This window comes from Lepidochelys kempii, chromosome 2 (assembly GCF_965140265.1).
Source record: "Lepidochelys kempii isolate rLepKem1 chromosome 2, rLepKem1.hap2, whole genome shotgun sequence".
NCBI classification, from domain to species: domain Eukaryota; kingdom Metazoa; phylum Chordata; order Testudines; family Cheloniidae; genus Lepidochelys; species Lepidochelys kempii.
The window spans coordinates 233472853-233499992 of NC_133257.1; the positions used below are offsets into that span (position 1 = coordinate 233472853).

Genomic DNA, 27140 nt, shown 5'->3' on the forward strand with positions numbered 1-27140 from the left:
TCTTTTTCTACTGCAGAGCAGTGGACATCTTGCTATAAAATCATTTATTACATCAGCAAAGGTGAGATCCAATATACAAGACCTTACCAAAAAATCCTTTTTAATAATACTTTAAAAATTATGAAAAAGGCATCAACAGTTAAGCATAAATATCAAACATTAAACATTTTTTATGGTTTTCACTAGACCTACTGATAGAAACCAGTTTATCAGATTTCATTAGAAAGTCATAGCACTTTTAAGAATAAGATTTGTGACAAGACAGCTATGGGCAGAAATATCCTCAGAAATAATAATCTTCTAATAGATTTAAATTAATTCATGATGAGAAAGGCTGTCTATTTTAGCTTTTAAGATTTCTGGGTTGAGATAAGCAAGGGAGAGTTTTCCTAAAATGATGGCCAGTTAATGGAATTAAAGTTGCACTCCTATTTATGCACTCAACCAGTAACAAGGACTAAAATACATAAGTGTTGAAATGGAAGTTGTTGCAACTGCATTTATTAACCTTAGACGTGCACAACATTCCTTCTATCACATCAAAATTAATTACAGTAAGTAAACTTAATTTTATTTGGGTTATTGCCTTAAGTAACAATTATACCTTTATTAACCTATTAATACCAAAATGAACTAATTACTTCTTCCTTTATACATTAGAAATCAGTTTTTCAGTTTCTTTTTGTAAACATTCTCACTATTTGATTTTGGCTATTTCTGTACCAGGAAATACTTTTAAAATATTTTTTAAAGTTTATTTGCATTGTGACGGCATAGACTTGATCAGAAAACAATTGTTTTATTAGCAATAAAAACAATTTTAATAAAATAACTATTAAAAACTGTGTTAAGCAGTCATTTTCTGTTTGCACCCTACATTCCCACTGTAGGCAGCTATACAAAAAAAATGTTATCCACCACACAGATGCTACATGCAATAAATTATTATTATATGCATTGTGTTAGCACCAAGAGGCCCCAACCCATCAATCAAACTTACATACTGTACACACACATACTGGAAAGATGGTCCGTGCGCCAAAGAGTTTACAATCTTGGGTCATGATTAAAAAAACAACCCACCCAAAATATTTTTTTAAAAACCCCTTATGCTTGTCTTTTATTCACTTTGAGGAATCCCCATTATAGGAAATGGGGCTACTCAGAGGGCTGGATTCTCATCTGCATTGCAGTTTAGACACTTACGTTTTGGGGCTATCCAGCCCTGATACGTGTGAGAGCTGCTGCAGAGTGAGGGGGAAATCAGGAACAAGATGACTGTCACCCCTGCCAGTTTTATGCCAGAAAAGATATTTCCCCCGTGCAGCGGATATACTCCACTGGGTATTTCCCTTTTTCATTAGGTGGACACAGTGTACCAGAGAATGTGGTCTGCACAATTTAAGCACATGTTTCAATCTTCATAAGATAAGGGCCTGTACATGTGTGTATGCATGTGATACAGGCTGGCTATCATTTACAGCAGGCATCTTGAACAAGACAGCAACTCCTTTAAAAGAGTAAAGGGACTTCCTAATTTTTCAGTGATTTGGTGTAGAAAATAGGATCTATACTGTTTTCATCTCTTCAGTTAAAACTGAAATTTGGAATCCACACTTACACACAAGAAGTTTTCCTTGTTTTTATGTGGTTATTTATACCTTTAACCAGAATAATCATCAAAAATAACACTCTTAATCTTCCTCTGCTATGAATTTTGGAGAAATTCAGATTACATTGAATACATAGATTTTTGGCTTACAAATATCCCAAAGATGCTTTTGTTTAAAGCTATGATTTTAAAGAGGATACAGTCATCCCACATTTCTGATTTAGCACTGAAAACCAATATTTGATGCTAAATTCTAGTGCAAAATCCATTATTGCTTGTGGGACCCCCAGACAGCAGGCACTAGGGGGTAACTGTCAATCTCTCTAGTGTGTCAATCATGGAACAATTGGAACAGCGGCTCAGATGAAAATGAGAGACAAGAGCGGAAAAACAAAGAAAACTAGTCAGAAGCAGATAAAGCAACAGCAATACTAAATTTGAAGTATCTATATAAAGTGGGTAAGTTAAAGTTAAAGCATTGCTCAGGTTAAAAGATATCAAACAAGTACTGGACTGTATGTATATTATTTCATTGAATACCATTTATTTTTGTATGATCAGAATATCAGCCTTAATGTGAAGAACAAACACTATGGCGGCACATCTTGTAAAAAAAAGAACATGCATAGATCTGTGCAAAAAGACAAATCAGAAAAGTAACTCATTTAAAATATTTATAGGGCTACTTCTGCCCTCAAACGTGAGCATTTGGCTCTCCAGGTTCAATAAGAGCTAAAAAGATGCTTCTGAGGGCAGAATTTGCCTATATATGTCTACACAGCTATATCTGTATATAGATGGCCCAAAAAAGTTAGTGAAATTGAAAATGAAACAGGAAAATAAGTAGATTTACAAAAAGGTTTAGAAATAGGGAGACTCACTAGGAAAAAACTTAAAAAGGGAGAACAAATTATACCAAGTAATTTACTTAAACCAGTAACTGTTACTACAACTTTGTAATCATATCAGACACTTGTTTGAATATAAGCTCTCTCCCTCACCAACATATTTTTGCTACTGCCCAATCCTGCAGTTAACTTATTGCCATATTCCTTTAGTTATGGTTGAAATGTCATTTCCACCATCAATCCTCATGTTTAGGCTCTTAGTTTTTCAAGATGTTTTGGGGTTCAATTTTATCATACTATGATCATTTTCAGGCCAAACTGATGGGGATTATTCTACAAAATTCTGAAAATATAAATATAAAAAAAATACCATTTGCCTACCCTCCAATTTGGACAAGTCAGACTTCTAAGCACATTTTTGACCAGATACTTTCTTTCGCATTCAAGTAGTTCAAAATATATCTACATCTACATTTCATTCTTGGTATGTGCTCAGTCCTCACAAAGAATTAAAGAGAAGCCTAAGCAACAAAATTTGGATCTGGATCGAAGCCCAAATTTCCAAGGAAAAACAAGCAGTTTGGAAATGTTCTGCCTAATGGGAACAGTTTGGGTACACCTTAATAGGAACAAGTGTTTTCCTCCTGTTTGAAGAAATTTGCTTGAGAAATAGAAGCATTTGAAAAGAATACCAAGATAGTTATATATTACACTTTCCTTAACTATGTATCAAAGTTGTGACATGTAGGCTCCCAGCTATGCTGTGTGTGTTTGTACTCCTGTATAAACACAGGTACAGTTTTACAGATATATACATAGTAACTTTAATTTGATTAATACAGTTGTTTGAAAAATCAGCCAAAGAAAAAAGTTATTAGACCATTAATCTGTCAGTTTTATGTTTTAAAAATCCAAGAAACTTCAAGGCAAAAATAGTTTAATGTAATATAATGGTCCATGTTTTATCACACAGAAGCATGGATATATGAAGTTAGGGTTTTCACAGCTCTGCCACACTATATACAGTGTTGCCAGCTATCAATAACTTTACAGATCGGATGAATGGAACCATCCTTTATAAAATGTGCTCAGTGCTATGGTGCCAGATACTATAAAAGCTCTTGATAGAGAAGGGCAACAAAAATTAATCCTCACTTAAGGTTTTTTTTTGTTTTGTTTTGTTTTTTAAACAAAGGAAAACTACCATTTTGTTTACAGTGGAGTTTTTTTGATGCTGGGATTAATATACGGAATTGGGGATTTCAATCAGTTGTTTTGACCAATCTTTGCTGTTCTGGTTCTCTTCATCTAGCCCTCGTTGATCTCCCCTCATTTCCCTCACAAGGAGGGCAGACCAGAGAAAACATCACAAGGGCTGGAAAAGGGGAGACTCACCTCATGGAACCAGGTGTGATTCCAGGCACATTCCATGATAAAATCAGATTCTCATTTGCTCTGGTCCCGTATAAGTGGACACGGCCCTTTTTTTAAAATTTAAGGATGATAGGTCTGAAAATACTGTCAGTCCAGCACTCCCCCACTCTCACAGACTAGCAACCCAACTGGACATATGTAATTAAACCATTAAACTGTGTTTTCTGTATATCAATATTGTTGTTAACCAAATATGCAAATTGTAAAGGAAGTGTAATATTTATGTATAGTACCTTAAATGGTCATCTCCATATTTTTGGATGGTTAGAGTTATTTGGTTTTTTAATTGTAATATTCTTATGTAGTTTGTATGAGAGTTATAAACAATCCCAGAAACAATCCTAAGTATAATACTTAATTTTTTGTGTGAGGGGCTATGAAAAAAGGGTCAAGTTAGAGCTACTTGAAAAAAACAACCTTGGATTTGCCCATTTTTGTATAATTACCACCACCAACCATCATGTGGCAAAAACGCTCTTTCATTGCATTAAATAATCCTGACATCAGCGTGTTGTCAGGATAACAAACGGGATGTCAAAAATTTAGATCTACATGATCAAAAACGAGAAAACGAGCTAACTCAGGCCAAACTTACATCAGTATAACTATGTCACCCAGGGTGTAAAAAAATCCACACCCCCAAGCATTATAATTATACTGACCTAACCCCCAGTAGACAGTGCTATGTCGACGGGTGGGAAGTGCTTCACCCATCAGCACTGCTACTGCCTTGCATGGAGGTGGAATATCTATGTCAATGGGAGAAGCTCTCCCATTAGTGAAATAGCATCTTCACTACAGTGCTACAGCAGTGCAGTTGCGCCGCTTCAGCACTATGTTACACAAGCCTTAAGAGAAAAAACTCTTATGTACCAGTTTGCCTTTAAACAATCGTTGCATAAAAATGAGAGAGGACAAAATGGATGTTTTAACCTTCAGACTACAGTAAACTGCGGATAAGTATCTTTTTTTTAAAAGAGTCTCTTTCTTCCAATAACTTTTGTTCCACCCCAATTACCTTCTGCTCCTTCCCCAAAGTATAAGCCACTTATTTCCTCAAGTGGATATCACAGGCTATCCATTTAGAACAGACCAAATGATTCTTGCTCACCTTCCACAGTCCCTAGTTTACCTCCAACGCTCCTTTTGCCTGCCACCTTCTGAGCCACTTAATCTCAGCTTTGAACTCCAGCCGCAACCCAAACCCTCCACTGCTGGTTCCCCTAAAACAATGGTTCCCAAACTCATTCCGCTGCTTCTGCAGGGAAAGCGCCTGGAGGGCCGGGCTAGTTTGTTTACCTGCCGCATCTGCAGGTTCAGCCGATCACAGCTCCCTGTGGTCGCGGTTCGCTGCTCCAGGCCAATGGGAGCTGCTGGAAGCGGCGGCCAGTAGGTCCCTTGGCCCGTGTCGCTTCCAGCAGCTCCCATTGGCCTGGAGCAGCGAACTGCGACCACTGGGAGCCGTAATCGGCTGAATCTGCAGAAGCGGCAGGTAAACAAACCGGCCTGGCCCACCACTTTCCCTGCACAAACAGCGGAACAAGTTTGGGAACCACTGCCCTAAAAGGTTGAAATTGGTTCCAGATAAGCCAGATTCACTAGTGTGCACTCAATACACTTGCAGAAGGCCCCCAAAAAAACAAAACAAACCAGGTCAGCACTGAGAACCTGTCCGCCAGGTTACACCACCACTCAAATTTGTCCTGACAGAGGGGCAGCTGAGAAGCGTGGGGCCATGTAAGTGCACAGCAGGCACTGGAAGTGAGCAGAGCTGTGGAGCCGGGTTTTGGAGGAACCAAGCTATCCTAGGAAAAGAGCAGAGTGCAGAGCTGCAGGGCACCAGTGAGTGGCCAGGAAGGTCATGGGAGTGAGGAGCTGGGGCAAGTCGTTGATAGTCTATGTGCTGAATGGGAAGTGTTGGGGAGCTGCAGAGTGAGGGGCTGAGGGAGAGTTGGCAATGTTGGGGGTCAGTGAGCTTGGGAGCTGCGATGTTGGGGGCTGCTGGTGGAGATAAATTGTTGGGGGTTGTAGTGAGCAAAATATATGTCAAGGCTCCTGGGATGTGTATGGGGTATATATGGGATAGAAGGGGCATTTGGGGGTCTGTGTGAGGTGGGTTATACATGTGGCAGCGGCACTTTAAATAAGGTGGAGATCCCACAATTTCCATAGGGCACAGGGCCCCAAAATTCTTTAGTGTGGGCCTGGTTTCGGGCAGGGTAAATGGGAACCCATTCCACCACACATCCTGCCCTGCCCTATCCTATCTTGCAGAAGCTAGGAACTATTCTTACTAAGTGCAGTGCTTCAGTACTGTCATCCTAAACCGCTGGAAAACTAGGAAGCTCCTGGTTGTCATCCCCCTATGAATTAAATAGTTTTCTGTGGGTTAAATCTTGTGCTTGAAAGTTTCCTCTAAAAAAGTTCCTCTTTTTATATGTGTTATTTAAATATTACAGATATAATATCAAATATAACACAAACATATGAAGTAAAATGTAATAAAACAAACAAACATACAAAGAAAAGTTTGATTAGACCACAAAACAAAGGAAACATTAAAAATGGCCTTGCCAAAGATGAAATGCTTTTGGTAGAGATTTTTGAGATCAGTGAGATACTGCCAACCTGTTCTGGGAAGAACTGGACCATCTTTAAAAAGCTGTTAAAACGCAGTGAAAAATTTCTCCTGGATTTTTCTTTTAATTCAACACTGCATTGACTAGAAATTAAACACCTCTTCCTCACTGCTTTGAATCTAGTCCAGGCTAGTAACTAAGTGTAATTAACTATCATACATGGTCTACATAAAATAAATTAGTGGCCATTTTTATTCTGTCTACTCTGAAATGGACTAAAGGTTTGTATCCCAAAAGTCTCCATCATAATTGGAAATCTTCTTGACAATCTCAATAGGTTACACTCGGTGCAAATATGAATGGAGACTGAAGGACTCCTCACCATTGGAGGATCACTAGAAGATTTTCCAACAACCTATTGATGGAAATATGCAGTGAAGCTTGTATCATTATTCTGCAGATAATAGGAGAATTTCATTTTCTTAACAAGAGTCCATTTCTGGAGAAATCAGACAAAAATGCTTCCTGCTTCATTACAGCAAGGCCAGCAGCGATATGACAATTCAACTAACAAAAATGTTTCCTAGGGCTATGCTGGCATAAATAAAGTTAATGCAAAATGAAGACCAACACTAATTTTTAAGCTTCCACTACAAGTAATATGGAAGATGGGCAAAGAATACCTGTGTTGTTTTTTTTTTAAAAAAGTAGCTTAATAGAGAACACCTTTATTTTCAGTTATCTAAAAGCAACTATGAGAATAAAAGCATAGTTAGCAAGGACCTTTAAGAAATAGCAAAACAGTTTCCTTAAGTTGTATGTCTTCATCTACGGAGAGAAACCCTCAGTCACCTTTTTGTTAAAAGCTAGTCTATTCACAGATAAGTCTGCTTTTGTACCACACAAAGATAATTAAAATCTGCAATTAACACAAGTCTGTGCTCTGAATTACACCCTTGATTTGGACTGCGATACTCACACACTATTAAGCAGTTTCATTCTTTTGTTTACAAGCTTGACTTTTCAATCCCTAGGTTGTGGCGGGGGGAGGGGGAAGGGAAGAGAGGGAGCAGGAGAGTGGGATTATTTTGTTTGTTTATTTTTAAGAGGGAAAAAATAAGCCACCTACAGCCTTCCTTCATTCCTCTTTATTCATCTGAAAGAGTAAATAAAAATGGGCCTAACAACAACATGTATCCTATTTATGTGTCTCCTACCTAAACCATTTATTGTACTCTGTGCCTACAGAACAAATCATACATTTTATTACAGTACAAATTACACTGAACTATACAAGTTAATGCTTAACTGTTTCACACTACATTCACAAAAAAACATTTGGCCTAGAATATCAACGTTGTTACATCACTTCTTTCAACAAGCTCCCTTTCTACAAGAATTTTTTTAAAATGTACTTTGTTTTCTTCACTTTCCCCTCCCCTAAATTTAACTAATCTCACAGGCACAACTATGAAAATCCATCTTGTTCCTCTTCCTCCTCTTGAATCGTGCGCCCAAATAATTAAAAATAAAAGATTCCTTATATAAATTCAGTTTTGAAAGTTCTACATTTTTTTTCACACATCCCTCTCTCATTTTTCTTTTTACTCCATGATGCAAAAAAGCAGAGCAAGATAAAATGACATAGGCCATTCCGAGGACATGCAAACAAAGCATTTTTCTCAAGTAAAGGCCCACCTTAATTATTTTAAGTGCTTCCTTCTCTGATTTGATATTTTTGAGGGGGGAGGGGAGGGGAGGAAGACATTCAGTTGGATAAATGAGAATTAGACATGTGTAGCATCTTTGCAATCTGAATCTTCTAAGTGGTCAGAACTGTGGCAAGTAGGACATTAACATGCCCTATCATCTCATAAGTAAATATTTTTTGAGAGCAAATACTAGACAAACTATTTTGTAACCTTAATTATAATCTTGCTTTCCCTTTTTTTTAAAAAAAGCCTCTTTTGGGGATAAAGCTTTCTGGTATCAAGCAAAAAATGATGTATTTTTTAAGTTTGATGAAAATCTGTTCAGCTAGTTGTAATATGTAAGGCTTAAAGGTGAAGAAAGTGAGTGGCATGGGCAAATTTTTGCCACTAAGATATTGCTACAGCTTTCTCTCCTACGCACACTTCATTCAAATAGGGATGGAGCTTTTAAACTTAGCCTATAAATATGATTAATTATGGAGTATCACTGGCCACGTTTGAGAATAGCTTGTTGGATAATAAAGTTACATGATTGAAGAAAAATAATTTGGGCATGCTTAATAGGCATCCAAGATTTTTTTTTAACATAGTCTAATGACACAATACACCATGATTGCTCCTAGAAAAAGGATTAGAGAAATTGTAAATGAAGAAAATAATCAAAATAAGATGTGCTACTGTCCTGTTAACCAATACAGGAAATTGTCAACAAATAGCAGCAGCAGCAATCTGAATTCACTCCTCCCCCAACTCGTTCACCAAAATGAGGAATGAACTTAAAAGTCCAACTGTGACTGGGAAGTGATCATTGTTTTCTTTAAAACAAGAAAATTAACTAAAAACTACTTTAGTACAATAGCAAGACACCACCATTAATTTTTTAAAAAATAAGGAAATACAAGCAGTTAAGATGTCTACAACTAACATTCAAGAGAAGTTATCCTTGAACAAGTCATTAAAAATGGTAATCCTGAGATCCATGTTTATTGTCTTTGACTTCCTTAGTAAGTTTATTCTGCTAACAGATAAAACAATTCGTTGTTTTGCCTTCTTGCTTGTTTAATATGCTACTCCTGTAAAATCAACTGCATGGAAGTGAAACCTAGGTTTTATCTGCATGGAAACAGTTCCAGCAGTGGTGCCTTAGTTAATAATTATGTTAGTGATGTGTAAGCCAAAATCTAACTCAGCTTTCTTCCCCTGATTCATAGCAACTCTACAGTATTAGAGAAACAAATAATAAATAATAATAAATAATAATAATAATAAATAAAAATGCAACCATCTTAAATTTTAATCACTAAAGCAGATATGACCAAAAACGCAGGGCGTAAAAATCTGTTATGCAAGATATTTTTTCTTCTCCATAGACACTTTTCTGACTGACGACACTAAGTTGGTGATGTTAGATAATTTGTGTACCTTACAATATGCTTTTAACAAATAAATCTATTGTTATATACTTAAAGTAGAAGAAAATACTATAATCAGACAGGCTGAACAAATTTAAGTTCCTATGCTAATGTTAATTTTTGCCTTTCCTGATTTTTCCCCTCCTCCAAAGTACTAACTGTACAACCTTAACCTTCCATTGACAGGTTTTTGCATATGAATGAAATTTTAAAAAACCTTCTCAGTCATTAGAAAAAAATTAGTGGATTAATATGAGGAAAAGGTGGATATCACTTGCCAGTGAAAAGGGTAAAATTAAAATTACTCCACATAAAAAAACACCCTCAATTTATTTCCCTGTTTCTTATTAAATTTGATCTAGGTATTAATATACAATATATTACACAAATACTGTTTATTTTATATATATTTAAGCTATAATTAAATGTTACCATTTACAGCTTATTTCCACACACTACTACTTCTCCTAAAATACATGTAATTTTCACCCTCCTTTTCTATTTATCTTGAACAGTTCTTAACATCTTGCCTGTTTATAAATCAGAGTGCAGATTAAGGAGAGAACTACAATTAGAATTGTAGGGTATATTACACAAAATATTCATTTTACCAATATATATTCATATTTAGATGAACTTTTAAACAATAGCCTTAAAATAATAATTTATCTGTATATGAAAAGTGCTTCTGAAGACAGAAAAATCATGTGAACAAGCAACACTGTGTGTGATCACAGCATAATGAAATCAGCAAAATAATCCTATAAAAAAAAGTGGGGTGCAAATTGTATTTTTACCTGCAACAGCTGAGGTAACGCTTTTACAGTAAGACAGAACCAAATTCCCAGCTTGCATGGAAGCAAATCACGCCACTGTGGTTTTTCCAACGTTCTACAGCAAAGAAAATGTATTTTAAATATTAAAAGTACATTTTCATTCTTATTACACAATATACCTCTTTACAAAAGTCAGCAAACTCTCCTACAGCCTCAAACTAGAAATGTAAAATTCAAAATGCTTATTAATCCATTTTGAAAGTGCATAAACATTAATACAAAATATTCATTATGAATATTGAAGCCATTAAAAAGCATATAACAAACCAAAGAATCAAGACTAGATTTAGACAATGTGCTTCTACTAACTGCTATATTTTTAATCTTCTTTTAACAGGACTTTTCTTCATTTACACAAAATAAATTCTTAAGCCTTAAGTGATCATTTCAGCTAAAAAAGACTAACCATAACCAAAGTGTTCACAAGTGCTGACAACTAGATATGAAGACAGTAGCATAAATAAACCAATACATAAAAATTAATGTCATTTGCAGTTCACTGAAGCATTACTCACTGATGTCATCAGAATAGAAGACAGGCAGAATAGTCTCTGATCTCCATCCTGCATTGATCCAGTTCATGCCCCTGCTGTGTGAACTATTTAAACCCTTTATTTCTTTCTATAAATCAATAGAAGAAATGGTGGTATCTTTTGGAGTATACTGGATGTCACTTCCCTATGTTGTTTCTTAACTAAAGAGCAGTGTCAGAATCCTTTACTAATGCTTTTGTTTCGACGTGAACCGAACAATAAGCAAACATTAAAGAACCTCCAAAATTTCAGCAGTTACCAGAGCAATATGTTAAAAGACTCAGTAACGGTGAATTTGTTAGTTTACATTTTTAACCTAATTAAATCTTCAGTGGAAAAGCTTGTAATAAACTTCTTGCAAAAATTGTTTTATAAACCAGAAGCACCCTTCTGCAAATAAACTATACTTTATACATTCTTTGCTTTACAATTACTTTTGATTTTCCACATAACCACATCTCATATTACAAACCCACACCAATGCCTCCCTGAATATTTATAAATAGCAATCATAGTGCACATTGCCAGCCTTGCTACATTCTCATAAATTTAAAAGATTATTTTTCGGTGTGGACACACCACATACAAGCATACAGGCTGAGTGTGTAAAATATTTGATCAATTTCTTTAATATCTGAAGTAGAGATTTGACAAAATTATTTAATTATGAAAATACACTAGTAACTGTTCCCACCTTTCATTTTTGTCAGCAGCACCAAGTTTTACTTCATCTGTACTCCTACCTCCTGTCTTTTTCTTCTTGTCTCTCTTTTTTTTGCTAAGCAGTTCATCCTTAATGTAGAAAGAATTATGGTTACAATTATCATTAACATGTACTCTATGAATGTTACTGGAACTCTTCTTTGAAGGATAAACATTAGAGTAGCATTTATGCAAATTATCTAGGGTCCTACATGATTAAGTAAAATCATCTATCTTTAACAATAACTGTTGCCATGGCATCCAGTCCTTAAACACACATGAAGTCCAGCTCTGTCAGTCATGTGTATCTCCATAGCAATCAAAGTTTTCTAAGAGGAGAAAGCATTCAACTTGCCTCCTTTTTCTTTCATCAACTTTAATAATGTAGCTTGGAAAATAAAAGTAAATAGATGCTAATGTGTGAATACTGTTCAATTTATGTTTTTTTTAAGAGTATAAACAAAAATTTATTGCTTTCTATGTTACGTTCGCTTGTACCATCAACTTAAAGCTTCCAAAGATATATAGGGGTGGGGAGTGGGGGGGAAGGGAAAAATAAATACTAAAAAAATTATTTAGCTTTGACTGCTTATCTAATGAACCAGAGAACATTTATCAGGTTTTATTTTGGAAAAAACCTCCACTAAGAACAGGAAAAGCCAAAGTGAGTATGAATTCTAAAAATCAAGACCAGACACACCCAACACTTGTGAAGACCAAAAGCACGACCATGGAAGGACATGTTTCTGCTTCAACAGATGATAGAGAAAGTGTCTGCTCTCTTTCTTTCCTCTGATAACTAGAAAAAAACCCATCTTGTTCACTAATTATCATCAGTGACTGTATAAGATATTAAAATTTTACATGTTACATTCATATAAAAATTATTTCATTTTGACTTTTGAATCTAGAACATATAACTAGTTAATAAAATCTTTGCTACTAATACAACTAACGATTTTAAATACCAGAAAACTAATTTTAATGGTGAAAAAAAAGAGTAAAATCCTTATTATTTGGAAACTTCTGCAAGAATTTCAGATAAACTAATGATTGTAGTGCATTAGATTTATTACCAATACTTACCAGCTGTTTTTCCAGGTAGATTGACCAAACCACAGCATAATGACCCACTGTGAGAATAATGAACAAGAGTAATGCCAGCTCAGCATTGCTCATTTTTCTCACCCGCCTGTAGTAGAATACAGGCTGTCGCCAATCTGGTAGTCCATTGATCAGAATATCATCATACCTACAGTAGCAAATATAACAGGCTTTCATGGAGAGTTTAAAATGAAATAAGCCAACTCACTTCATGTTGAAGACAGAAATTACCACAACACCACAAAATAAAATAAAATAATAATGTAACTTTTTTGGAATACCAGGGGACAGACAGAATTCAGAATGGTATGATGTGGAAATGTTTTCCATCTCTTGCAGAAAAGGTGGTAAACTCTACTACTATTCCTGCAGCACCCCCATCTGATTCTCTTAAGAAACAGGACTTGCTGTAAAATGGGACATATGTTCTACATGCCTATCAATCAATGGTCAGGTCCCCAGGATGCAAGTGAACAACAAGAGAAATAATTGAAATGTGAGAACCCAAGGAACAAAGTTTCAATTACTTAAGTGTTTTACTAATTAAAAACCTGAATAATGAGGTAAAATATCTGCCTCTTGATTTTCTTTCTGGTGTTATATCAACTTCCACTACAGAGTAAAATGCATGTGTAATTTAATAAACCTTCTAGCTAGGTGCACCTCCTAATTAAACTCTTGTTTATGAAGCTAGAAATCAAGGTTCACCGGATCCAGGCAACTTTGTTTATTTCTAAAGAATGCTATTGAAAAGTTAACCTGCTCACATTAAACCGTTCAATTTATTTTTAGGCTATTCACTTTTATTAATGTAACCATGTCCTTACAAAAGTCATTTGAATAAAAAAAAGTCAGTTTATTTTTCCACATTTACTCCTTGAAGTACTTTAACATAAATAGTCTTTGCCTGTTAATTTATTTAATGTACTTCAATACTGGCTTACATAACCATGCAAAAATTAAATTTCAGATACCTAACCAAAAATGTTAAGAGGAAAAACTTAGAGGAAAAAAGCTATAATATAAAACTTGAAATAGTACATTCAAGATACACAACCTGTTAATCTTAAACTGAACACAATTCATTACATATTCTAATCACACCAATTCTAGAATTAAATCTGCACTGAAAGGCCTAATTTGGTGCAACACATTGACCAAAATATTTTAATTAAAAATATTCTGAGTTAGTCGCAGGCCTAATTACAGGAATAGAAATAGGGCCTATATTGTCATGCAGGTCAGTAGAACTCAGTAGTAGGTTTTTCTCAAGTAAATTGACCGATCCAGGAATAATAGCGCAGCTGCTAAACTGCCAGTCTTGACATGTAAATCAATTTAAATGCAACAACTGCAGTAGCTACTTTGATAGTTATTAAATTGATACCTTGGAGATGTACTAAGAAATTTAAAAAAAACAAAGATTTATTGCTGGCAACTTTTTTTTAAGTGGAAAAACACTGGTCTTAAGTGCAAAATATATTTAACTCAAAAAATCTAGAAAATTTGACTTCTGATAAATGACCATTTATTTGTTCAAGGCAAGAGACATTATTAGTAATTTAGTCGGAAAAAGATTTAAAGCACAATATTCTGCTGACTTCTATGGTTACATACTAAAAAAGATGTATACCATGAAACTGTCTTCATATACATTTTCATAATTTTATAAGATTAATATCCAGAAATGTAAATTCTGATTTTACGATATATTGATTTATTGTGAAGGAAGAAAAAAGTTAAGACTTGAGGCAATAATCTGTGTGTGTGTGTATATATATAAAAAACAAAAAAACAAAAACCTACTCAGCACTTAGTTTAGGAAATGACATTTTAAACTTAAACTACTAAAGGATGGAAAACTACATATTTCAAGAGCAAACCAAATAAACACAGCCACTTTACCACTTGTTTAATCTAAAAATCATAATGCATTCTAGTCCTACTGAATAGTTTAGAGTTGAAATACAAGAAAAATAGTTTGCAAGCAAAATGATTCTATTCAATTAAGACAGTGGATAATCTGACTTCAGAAAAAAAGGTTGCTAAAAAATGTTATGTTTGCATGTGCTATTAATTTAAAGCTCTCAAAGACACATGGGGTGAAGGGAAAAGGATAAGTCTTTTTGTACATTACTATTAATTTACTAAATATTTTTCTTTCTGAAACAGTGGGACAAGTTAATTACTAAACTTAAGTTATGTGCTAGAGGGGAAAAACAAATAAGTTATGATAAAATAATGCTGCTAAATATTCATTTTCCAGTATTGTTATGAATATCAACAATGCAGTCTTATCTTCACAATATATAAATCCTATTTAACGCAAACCAAATTTAAGACAGCAGAATTTCATGCGTTAAACACTCTAAACAATACACAGTATTTACTTGGCTATGTCTAGTGTTCTGAACAACAGTCTCCGAGGATTATGTCTTAGAATCAATGCTCTATTGATTTTACTATCAATGAACATTATGGCTCACACGACTGGCCATTTTAAAGGAAGATAGCTTCTATTATAACCCATTTTTTAGAATATATACTGTTGAAAGATAAATCACTGCTTCCTATAGTAATTAAGCACTGCATTTGAAAAATAAAGCTATCATGATGATTTTTAGGGTTACAAGTGGACAGTGATCCCACAGTTACTCAAAAGCCTCCTATAATTTGTAATTTTGTTTTCCACATTTAAAGACATCGTTTCATTAAGAAGCATACACATTACTCAGTACTTATTTGCAAAAAAAAAAAAAAATAGCAGTTATGAAGGATAGTCATTCAAAGCATATGCAGCATATTCAAAATTGTATTACAAAGCATTCTTCCTTTATCAACCTATTTTAAATTACTACTCCTTACCTCTCCTTCCCACAAAATTTCATTTGATCTATCTGTACTATTTTTTTCCTCTCCTCAGATGTATGCAAGTACACATAATGCAACTTGTATATGACATATGAGAGTGCCCAGTTGTTTTGTGTGCTTTGAAATAATCAGCAATTAATAGTGGGAAATAAATAATACCAGGAAGTAACTGAATCACAGCACAAGAGAGTAACCTCATAATGAAAATAAAACTTATTAAAAATATTAATTTAAAATTTAGTACCACCATTAAGAAACAGGTGTGAAAGTGTAATAATTTCACCTACCTATAATGATTCATGTTGTTTTTAGAACTCTCTAGAATTTACAGTAGTGCAAGAAAATCAATTAATTTTGGTAGCTAATTTCAACATTACAGTATAATTATTTTACAATCATATAAAATGTTTACCATTTTTTTAAAGCCCAGGAAACTTCACGTTTCACACATTACTTCAGAGATCTGGTGTAGCTTACAAAAAGGACAATAAAACAGGTCTGAAGTAATGAAATCTTATAATTTAAAATCTAAATCTTAGAAAAAGCACCACTGAAGTTTTTTCCCCCCCATAAACTATCAAAGGCAACATGTAACGCAAATATGGTCAAGAACACTTTATATTTTCCATATGCTATGTGTAAAGTCAGTCAATTACACAAAAAAGTGCTAAGGTATAGTGTTAGAAGGATGCTTATTTTGATTCAGACACTAATGCTTGCTGTAATGAAAATCACAATGTTACAGAAAGTGGGGTGTATACACCAAAAGCTAGTTAAAAACATTAAGGTTTAAATGTATTGTTAAGACATTTGCTTAGATGTAGTGAATGGAAAAGTCTGTTCAAAATTACACATTCCCTTTCCAAATTAAAACCAAAGTAATGACTATTAGCAAGTTTAGCTTGTAATTTTACCCAATAAAAATCTTACTGGGTGAAATTCACTCCAGCACAGAAAGCCTATGCAAAATCCTATCTAGCACATAACACTTATATCTGTATTAATTTACATCAAGGGCTCTGTGAACTATACTACTGTATATACAGCACGTATATAAAGTAAACAATATTTTATTGCATATTACACACACATTTAAATTACTATTAAAATCAAAAAAGGAAAATATGAAGTGTTAATATGCTAAAGTAGTACATTCTACTGGCAAGAGTGAACCTTTCTGAAAAAGAAACAGGGTTTTTATTTATTGTTCTTATAAAAAATTACCATCATTACAAAACCTAAACTTAATTTCCCCAATACTAATTTCTCCCTACTGTTATTTACACCTTCTTGTCAACTGTCTGTAATGGACCACTCTCTTACCACTTCAAAAGTTATTTTTCTTCCCTTGCTATCCTGCTGTTAATTGATTTATCTCATTAGACTGACCTCACACTTGGTAAAGCAATCCCCATCCTTTCACGTATTTATACCTGCTCCTGTATTTTCACTCCATACACCGGATGAAGTGGGTTCTAGCCCACAAAAGCTTATGCTCAAATAAATCGGTTAGTCTCAAAAAGTGCCACAAGGACTCCTTGTTTTTACTACTAAATCTTAATAATGGAAGGCGCGTTTATTCTCCAAAATGAAAAAGAATAAAAATATAAATTATGCCTAACTCCATGTGTTAAAGTAAAATAATTTATTTTTAATCTGCTAAAAGGAGTTACTCCACTTATTTGGTCTGTGAAGTGTAACTATTGTTTCTGTATACACACAATCATTGTCCCAGACATGCAGGAAGAAAGACAAGATGCAAGGGGTGAGGTTTAATTAGGCTGCAACTTCATTAACTTAACTCATCTGGGAACTACCTGGCAGTAACTCATACAGTGCAGGTCATCATTGCTTCTTCAATTTTTTCGACCTGTTTGAGGGCTGCCATCAGCCCTCACCAATACCTGGTCCTAGCCCATTGCTGGGACCTGACCACCTTCCCCTTCCATGTGGCTTAAAGGGCTGTGGAAAGGGGGTTGGTCTCACTGTACCAGACATTAGAAACCCCAAACCCATTCCCCAGCTACTTTAGGGGATACCATCCCCTAACATGCACTACTGCTTTCGGTTTATCAGTGAACCAGACTTCCTATGGAACAAGTACCAGCACCGGACACCTGTCACCTGCTAAATTCTGACAGGCCAACAGGTACAGTTCAAGCTATCTGACCAGGTCCTGAGTTGCAGTGGGGAAGCAAAAAAAATCCACAGATTGCCAGCCAATCTAAGGACATTGAGGGAAAAATTCCTTTCCAGCCCCCCAAAGGGCAACTAGTGTAATGCCCACAGAAGATCAAAAAAACAACCACCACCACCACCTCCTCCTACGCTAATCGTAGGGCTAGGTCGGGGGAGTTGCTAAGAGAAAGGGATCAGCTGGAGTGACACTACTTATATACTCTCTCCCAGGTACACAAGGGACAATGTCTTACCTGAGCACCACTGGTCAGCCCACAAGCTCATGAAATGCCTTCCCCAAACCATCAAAGGACTAGGAAGACTCTTAGAGGGGCCATTATCCCTTTTCCCCCCACACTGCTCCAGACCTTTAAGGTTGCAGGGGGGACATGTGTTATCTGGCCTCAGGCATGTCCCTTTAGAGGACTGATTCACAGGATGATTAGTTGAGACTTGCATCAAGGAAAAGCTAGTTACCTATGAGTTGGTTGTGTCTTCAGGGGTATGAATACTGCCTTTACTTACATATGTATCTGTCAGTTCAGTTTTTCAACTCAGTCCCCAATCCAAATGCTAAAGAATTCTTGAGGAACAGATTGGACAACTGGATCTTACACTGCAGATTGCATACCATTTCTAGAAATCTCTTTTCAGGTGAATATCACCCTTTCTCCTACAGAATGGCTAGTCATTCATACACACATGCTCTAGTCTAGGAGACAAAAATATCAGGAAGGCCATGTCTATATGAGAAAATTGTTCGTAATGCATCAACTTAAGCTAAACTGATACAAAGCTCCCTTAAAATGAAATAAAAGTTTCACATGAAGGTGCTGCACCAATTTCATTATATCAATTTCTAAAACGGTTTAGATAAATAGGTACAATTTTCTCAGGTAGACAGGCTTAAGTACATAATAGTTACAAGCTACTGAATCACAATTACAAGTAAAGCAAGATCATGGTATAGAAGACGTGGAGAAATTCCTAAGGAACTCCAAAGGCAAATCTTATGATAAACTCCCTCAACATTAAACTATGATGAAATAGAAAATACATTTAAAGGATGTTACCTATAAAGCAAGAAGACATAAAATTTCAGGCTAATTCATACTTTTGGAACCATTTTAAAATAGCTACTGACCCACCCCTTCTCTCTCCCCTTCCACCCAGGCCCCCCCTCCCCAGCCCACCCATTGTTAAACTTCCTAACTTTCCTTGATCTATGACTCCAAGTTGAAATTCCACAGAGGGAGGCAGAGTAGAAAACATACACAATCTAAAAAACTCCCTTAAACACATTTTCATGACTTGTTCAAAATAGAGGATTACCAGACAGAAGATAATCTCTGCTATGAGACATGGATTCCTGCCAAGATTTCTACAAAGCCAAAAGCCTTCAAGAGAAGGTCCTGAGAATCCCTGTTTAGAGAGCTGTAAACCTAAAGATACTTTACTAGAACTCCTGTGCTGGGAGCATGACTCTTTCTTTTGCCAAGTAAACCTGAAAATCATTAGTTCAAGTGGATATCCTAAACCAGATTATACGTACAGGCACATTACAGTCCTCTGGAAAGCAGTCCAAACACAAGCTAATGTCCATTAAGGCTATCTTTCAGGTACTCTTGGAACACCACTTAAGCCTCTGGGGCACTAGTCAAATATTTAAATTATACACCAGGGCAACTATCTACCACTTAAAAAAACCCCTAGGCTTATCCAGACACTAATATAATTATATGTTTGCAGTATCCTAAATTATATGCTTTTTAAAAGAAAAATATCAAAATACACGAAGCTAGAAACATTCAGGAACAGAGTACCTAATCATGTTATGGTTCCTTCTCACTACATAAGAACTAACAGGTGGGCGAAGTGGGTTATAATTCTCAACTCACATGCCTAAAATTGTAACTCACCAATTTATGGCTCTCTCCTCATGTGGACATGATCCAGAAATACAGAACTACAAATACTAATCTTTTAGAGATTGTTCTAACACAGAAAATTTCACTCCAAATACAAACTGTTTTAAAAAATGTTAAGAATCAAAGGAAGTAATCAGCTTATCTCACTGAAACATGTGTCATATACCTATATGCATTCTATTTACTTTAAATAGTAGCTAAATAAAAATTATGCCCCCACATTGTACAAAGACTTACATATGTGCTTAACTATATTCAGTGTGAGTCAGTGAAGTCAATAGGATTACTCAGAATGCATAAAGTTAAGCATGTGCATAAATTTTGTAGGATTAGCACCCATGAGAGGTTTATTTAAAAATATGCAAAGTGTACTCACCTCTTCCTTCTCTCTTCATCCTTTAAAACCTCATAGATAGCCACCAACTAAAATAAAAGCATTGCTTTTATTAAGAAAATGACTATGAAAAGGAAACAGTGAAAACACCATGCACAAAGCAATCAAATCTTAAAAACAGATTTTTTTTCCTCTCTAATATTTCAATCTGAGGTGATATTTGTCTCAAAAATAGGTAAAAAATTTCCATCAGGAATGTGATTTTTAAGTTAATAGTGTCCCTTCAATAGGTCCAAAGGTACTCCAATTATAACACCACACAGCAAGTAGCCTTCGTTTTGTGAAGTACATTGAACTGGTAAAGCTGAACTATGACAGACATACCCTATTGCTCTGTTAAATGTCAAGACTCAGAAGGGAAAATGATCAAGACTTAAGATAATTTTACTGATATCTACATTAAATGACATATAATGAAGATGGATGAGAAGATCTTTTTCCCAACTTCTATTAAAAGGCAAAGTGTATACTTACAAACAGACTTTCCCTTTTAATAGAAGTTTGTATGTATGCTTTTATGCAGAGGAAAAAGAATAAAACATTTGTTTTCCAGTTAACAGGAATACAGCTAAATATTTTAAAATACTTGTAAATCAAATGTATTCAGATACTCGAAAACTAATCTGAGTTACTGAACTAGCTACAGAACATTTTATATGACATTTGTCCAACACTAAATCCAACTAATACAGGAATAATTTTGCCCTGGTTGAAAATGACAAATAATTACAAAATTTTACTTTGCTATCAAAACTGTATTTATTCTTGATGTTAGTAAGTAAAGTTATGTTATAAAAATTCTGATCTTATTCCCCCAACCCCCCAAAAAGTATATTATAGCTTGTGTCACTTACTTGTCTAAACTGGGTTTCTGCATTTTCATCTTTGTTCTTGTCTGGGTGTAAAGTTAGTGAAAGCTTGCGATATGCTTTCCTAATCTCTGCAGATGAAGCATCCTGCAAAAACACAAAGCAAACTTTGTCAGAAACAAATTCCCAGAACCTTGTTAAGATCTGAGAAGACAGCCAACCAAATGCAGGACCTGAGGCAATGTAATTTGAGCAATCAGTCTAACAACCAAGCTATGCAGCTAGACTGACCGACATGACTGAACAATCATTCACTCTAATTCATCTCTCATCTTAACTTCTTTCATTACCATACATTCATTACAAGTTAGTATTTGCCAAAACTTTCAAACACTTGCTTTCTTAAAATTAACCAGTAAAACTTCTGCACTAATTTAGAGCTCAAAGAGACAAACTAAAAATTAATACATCTGTATCTTCAAGGAAGTTGTCATTCTTTCACAAGCTAAATTTCTAAATCTCAAGCCTTGACATATGTTTCTCCCTTAATATTATTTACCCTAATTCTCTACATATAGGATTTTCATGCAAATTCAATTTCAGTATGTCTAAAGAAATGTATTTTCTGAAGTAGTTCAGCTTGTTTTTAATTTGAAACTACCATGACTATACTGGTATATAGTTGTAATATAAGATAAGAAATCTTTTGGTTTTTACTTCTCACATTTGTGAATGATGGACTATAAAACAAAATATCAAATTAATTGCACATATACAATCATTTACTGTGTAACTACTTAAATATAACTAAGTTACTAGGATGATACAGATCACCCAGAGCAGAGGGATTTTATGAGGTTATATCTATTGCTTACTAAAAAATGCACATCAAAGTTATCATGCATGCTATAAACCAGGAATTTGTATTTAATGGAAAACATCACCAAGGCAATCTATCAGGATGGAGTATGAATGCTCAAATCTAAAGACTACAACCTAAACAGACCAAGACGTCTCTATTGTCAAAACATGCTGAGGTAAAATAAAAGTCTCATGAAATTTCAAATTTCTTGTTTTAGGATTTATTCTCTAAGATATATTTTAAGACAACTATCAGAGACTGAGTAAAAAACAAACAGATCCCTATAACCGAACAGCTGTTAGAGGAACAAAACTGAAATAAGACAATTAAAGCAACACTGTAATTAGTCTGTCAAATTTCCATTACAAACCATTGTTTTCATTACAAATTTTTCAGGTTTATAGCACCAAACTATAACTCTGTTTAAAAGTTTTAGCTCAAGAGTGAATAGATTTGTAATATATAGAGAGAGTCTTGTGTGTGTAGGAGGTAAGGGGTTTGAGAGGTAGTTTAATTATGGAATGGTAATTTTATTTTAAGATACAATTTTGTTATCCTATAACTCAAACAGATCTCTGCAGGCTATTCTCCTGTCAATAGTAATTGTTTAGAGTCAGGACCATTTAGAGGAAATTTAAAAGTGTTTTTTGTTTGTTTGTTTTTTTAAAGAAAACACCTCCTTGTATACGCACAACATTTTATTGTATTTTCAGCTAATACTTCTAAAGGTGCACAGCCAAAAGCAGAATTCTATTTGATGACTGATGGCTTGCTTCAACCCCCACCGAAGACAGTGGAAGTTTTTCCATACAGTCATGTTTTAAAGTTTTTTTTCTTTTTGAAAGTGAAGAATGGAGGGAAGAGGAACTGTGACTAAATGTTAGCATTCCAAATAATTTTTCTGTGTGCAATGTAATGTAAGTTTTCCACCTGGAAATTTAATAGAGGTATATAAGAAACTGCAAAAAGAAAATGTGCAACAAAAAGATACTTTTGAAAAATCAGAGACTTGGACAGTGACAAGATCAAAGGAATAGTACCTCCAGATTGTAAAGCCTGCAGTTTACCCTGATCCCCTTTTCCTCCCATCTTAATCTACTGTTGTACTTCATCTGTATCAAGATTTGCATTTAATTTTATTGGTGACCCTTAACTGAGTGTTGCTTCTCTAAGGGTCTGACAAGAACATTTTAAGGAGTTGTTGGAAGAATATTGTCAGAGTCAACTCCTTCAGATCTAGAAGCAGACTAACAAAGGAATTTGTAGGATTTTTTTTTTTTTTGGTGGGTTGGAAGGAAAATTTACAATGAACTACCCTGCTCCCAAAATAAAGCCTCTTATTTGTGTAAGATTTTAAGTGTAAGGGTTGTTCTCGCTCATGTTACAGTAGTATGTTTTGAGAGCTCTCGAGTTAGATCTCTTCTATTCCCATAATTTCGGTTTCTTAGAATTAAACAGCAGAGAAAGGAAAGAGTGATTAGAAACAGTAAAGCAAATTTATTCTTAAATCTAAGTAAAACTGTGGAGTAATATAAATACAAAATTAAGTATGAAATAGAAGTTAACTTATTTACACACAACATACTATGGTAGGTACAGGAAGTAATTTACAGACTATTTTATTTACCACCACCCATTGCTACAGTTAGAACCTCATCAACGGACTGGGCTTGTTCTCACTACAAAATGTTACTGTATTTGAATATTGTTGAAGAGAATCAAGTTAGCAGATACGATGCTGATCATGGCTTTGCACTCAGTAAAACTAGGACAAATTGTGTTCAGCATGTCAGCTAATCATGATTAAACCCTCAAATTGAGGGGGGGAAGGCAATGGGGGGCGGGGAGTAGATCAGCGATAAACCACATTCAACATCATGCCTTGTTTAGCTGACAAGAATGAACACAATTTGTCCTGGTCTATACTAATCTGAAAGTAACCATCAGTACGTCAGGTAACTCAATTCGTACAAACAAGGTTTTTAAATACAATGAAATTACGTAGCTCCTTGAGACTTTGTTCGCTAAAAAGACATCCTTTAGGTAATGTTGGGCACCTTGAGAAAAGTCTCTAGATCTTTTTAGGGTCTGTCTTCAATGGTCTGCTGTAGCTCACGAAAGATTATGCTCAAATAAATTTGTTAGTCTCTAAGGTGCCACAAGTACTCCTTTTCTTTTTATTGATTACTAAGGCATGAGCCTTCTCTGCTATAGCACATGTTGGGTCTTCATCCTCAGTCTTCATCCACGTAATGACTCAACAAACTGTTCGGAAACAATTACAGACAGCCATCTGCCTTGCCACAGTACCCAAAAGTCCTGTTTGGTTTTGGTTAAGCATCCCACGTAAATGCAATTCTAGGCAATGTACTGAACTGTGGGAGCAGGAGCGAACTATTATACTTCTGTAATCAGACCCCAACAGCATCTTTACCGGCTGCTTTAATAGCCTTTTATTTAACAGGTCCACTTACTGCTAGCTGCCTCTCAGTCTCACCTCCTGCAGCCTCCTGCAATGAGGCTCCAGTGGAATCTGAGGAACAGTCAGCACTAAGAGTGTGCTCTATGCAGACAAAAGAAATAAGTAGAGGTGGGTCCCAGGACAGCCATTTGAAGATAGAAGGAAGACAGGGCAACCACATTTTCAAGAACTTTTTTTTTTTTTTTTTTTTGGTGGCTCTGGGGACTTCAAGGAGGGCTTCATTCACATTTTAGTGAAAACTGGATTCTCTCTCTTGCTTTTAAGAAAACAATTACAATTACCTAAAATGCACATGTCCAATAGTAGAGGGGCCTGTTAGTACTCCAGGCCAGTGGTTCTCAACCAGGGGCACGCAGAGGTCTTCTAGGGGGTACTCAATTCATCTAGATCAGTGTTTCTCAACCTGGGGTTTGTGATCCCCAGGAGGTTTGCGGGTGGGTTTATGGGGTTCGCAAGTGCAGAGCCAACTTTAGAGGGAGCAAGCAGGGCAACTGCCTGGGGCCCCATTTCACAGGGCGCCTTGGGAAGCTAAGTTACATGCTTCAAGTCCATGCGGTGGGGCGCAGGCTTCAGCCTGCCACCTGGGGCTCCGGCTTCCAACAAGACTCAAGTGAAAAACAGGCTCAAGTATTACATTGAAATATAAGTACAATATTTATATTCTAATAGACTTATTTTATAATTATATGGTTATAAAGAGAAAGCAAGCACTTTGTCAGTAATAGTGTGCTGTGACACTTTTGTATTTTTAGGTCTGATTTTGTAAGCAAGTAGTTTTTAAGTGAGATTAAACTTGGTGTACGCAAAGCAAATCAGACCCCTGAAAGGGTACAGTTGTCTGGAAAGGTTGAGAACCCCTGCCCCAGACACTCAATTTATTAGAGTTGTCCCTGGCACTCTGTTTCATGTTGGCAACTATGCTTTGTCGCTGACTGAACCAGTGTAGTCTGCCATGTTGCCTTCCTCATGTGGGTATGAAGTTACCAGCATAGCACCAGCTCAGACAGTCCTCCTAAATTCAAGTGACTAGTAATTCTGTAATGAAGCACCTCATGCTTCAGAGCAAACACTGTACTAGGATACTTCCAGCATCAGGCATCCCATGGAGCATAACTGGTTGCAGCAAGAGAAAGCCTTACTAGTATAGAATTTCAAGTATAAAAGTCCAAATCCTTATCTCAATTAGCTAAAACATACACCTTACTGCCAGCATCCACTTCTGTGAGACAGCTAAAATCTCATGCTAGTTTTCTTAGTCTTTGCGCTAATGAAATCCAGCATGCTGGGAGCTAGGCTGATATGGTGGGCCTCATCAAGTTCTGGGTTGACAAATCAATTCTGGGCTCCGCTATAATCTTGGATACCAGTGAAGCATGCTCGCACATGATTTTTCAAGCACTTTAAAATTTCACCTATTGGAACAGAAAGTCAAAGACCTTGAAGAGTTCTATGTCCAAGTTTCATATTTGAGTTGTTCGTGTTGTACTCCCGTCTCAAATAAAATTATACCCTACCACTAGATTATTTAAATTGCTGCAGAAATTCTTCTTACACTTTTTTTTTTAAAGTATTGATTTGGGAAAAGACCAAGCACTGAAAATCTCAGTTCAAAAAATGAACATTTTATAATGGGAAGATGTGAAAATGGCAATGAGGGTGGTTTGTAACAGAAATATTTTCTTTTTAAAGTTCAAGAGTTTTCAGTTTTGCAAAGTGAAAACTAATGTTTCAATTAATTCTACTAATAAGCCAGCAAACAAAGTACCTAATGCTTTAAAAATAAATAAATAATCTTTTGGGGGAAAAAAAAAACCCTTCTTTGCCCATCTCTTCAATTTATGACATATTGACCTGTTCACCTGATGCAAGAGTACACTGAAACTTTTTAGCAACAGTCACCCTATCTAAAATTTCAAGAGTAACAGACATCTATTTGTAAATGTTTCTAATATCTCAGGTTTCAGAGTAACAGCTGTGTTAGTCTGTATTCGCAAAAAGAAAAAGGAGTACTTGTGGTACCTTAGAGACTAACCAATTTGAGTATAAGCTTTCGTGAGCTACAGCTCACTTCATCGGATGCATCCGATGAAGTGAGCTGTAGCTCACGAAAGCTTATGCTCTAATATCTCAGTGTTCCTATCTGCAACAGACTAGAAAACATACGGGAAATTTTTCCTTATTTTGAAAAGGCCTGAAAACTGTAAATGACAAGAATCCTCTGGGGGTTAGAACTCAAAATATAGGTCATAGGGTATGTCTACACTGCAATTAGCCACTCGCAGCTGGCCCGTGCCAGCTGACTTAGGCTTCTGGAGCTCCGGCTGCATGGCTGTTGCAGTGTAGACATTCCAGCTCAGGCTGCCACTCAAGCTACGAGACCCTCCCACCTCACAGGATCTTAAAGCCTGGGCTCCAACCCAAGCCTGGCTGTCTACACAGCAATTAATCAGCCCCAGAGCCTGAGTCCCAGGCGACTGAGTCAGCTGGCATGGGCCAGCTCCGGGTTTTTAATTGCAGAGTAGACATACCCAAAATGTCTGCATCCATACTTCGAGACAGGAAACAAATGTGGGGTACTAGGAGATTGATTCCATAGCAGGTTTCATACCCCCTAATGGATGACTGATCAAGAGTTTAAACAAAAGTAATAAAGAAAACAAAGCCAGAACTGCCTTTAATTTGTTCTATATTTGAAAACCAGCCTCATAAGGTTTATTCTAATCTTAAAATGTATGAGATATTTAAGCAAGATCTGAGCCTTCTCGTACACCAGAAGTAAAACCTGTTATTTCAGTTCTTAATATTATGGACATTGCTACTTATACAGGTTAACATTAAATATAT

The 27140-nt window shown here is 35.6% G+C and overlaps 1 protein-coding gene across 5 annotated transcripts in view; it reads right to left on the minus strand.

Moving 5' to 3' along the window:
* The window catches only part of DNAJC1 (DnaJ heat shock protein family (Hsp40) member C1), a 197837-nt gene that overhangs the window by 92610 nt on the left and 78087 nt on the right, over positions 1-27140 (minus strand). For all 5 annotated transcript variants that reach the window (XM_073334216.1, XM_073334217.1, XM_073334218.1 and 2 more), the window contains 5 exons: positions 20998-21099; positions 20126-20172; positions 12755-12920; positions 11661-11758; positions 10395-10488 (listed from right to left, as the gene is read on the minus strand). In XM_073334216.1, coding sequence (XP_073190317.1) covers positions 10395-10488; positions 11661-11758; positions 12755-12920; positions 20126-20172; positions 20998-21099 — 507 coding nt within the window. The remainder of the gene's footprint in view (positions 1-10394; positions 10489-11660; positions 11759-12754; positions 12921-20125; positions 20173-20997; positions 21100-27140) is intronic.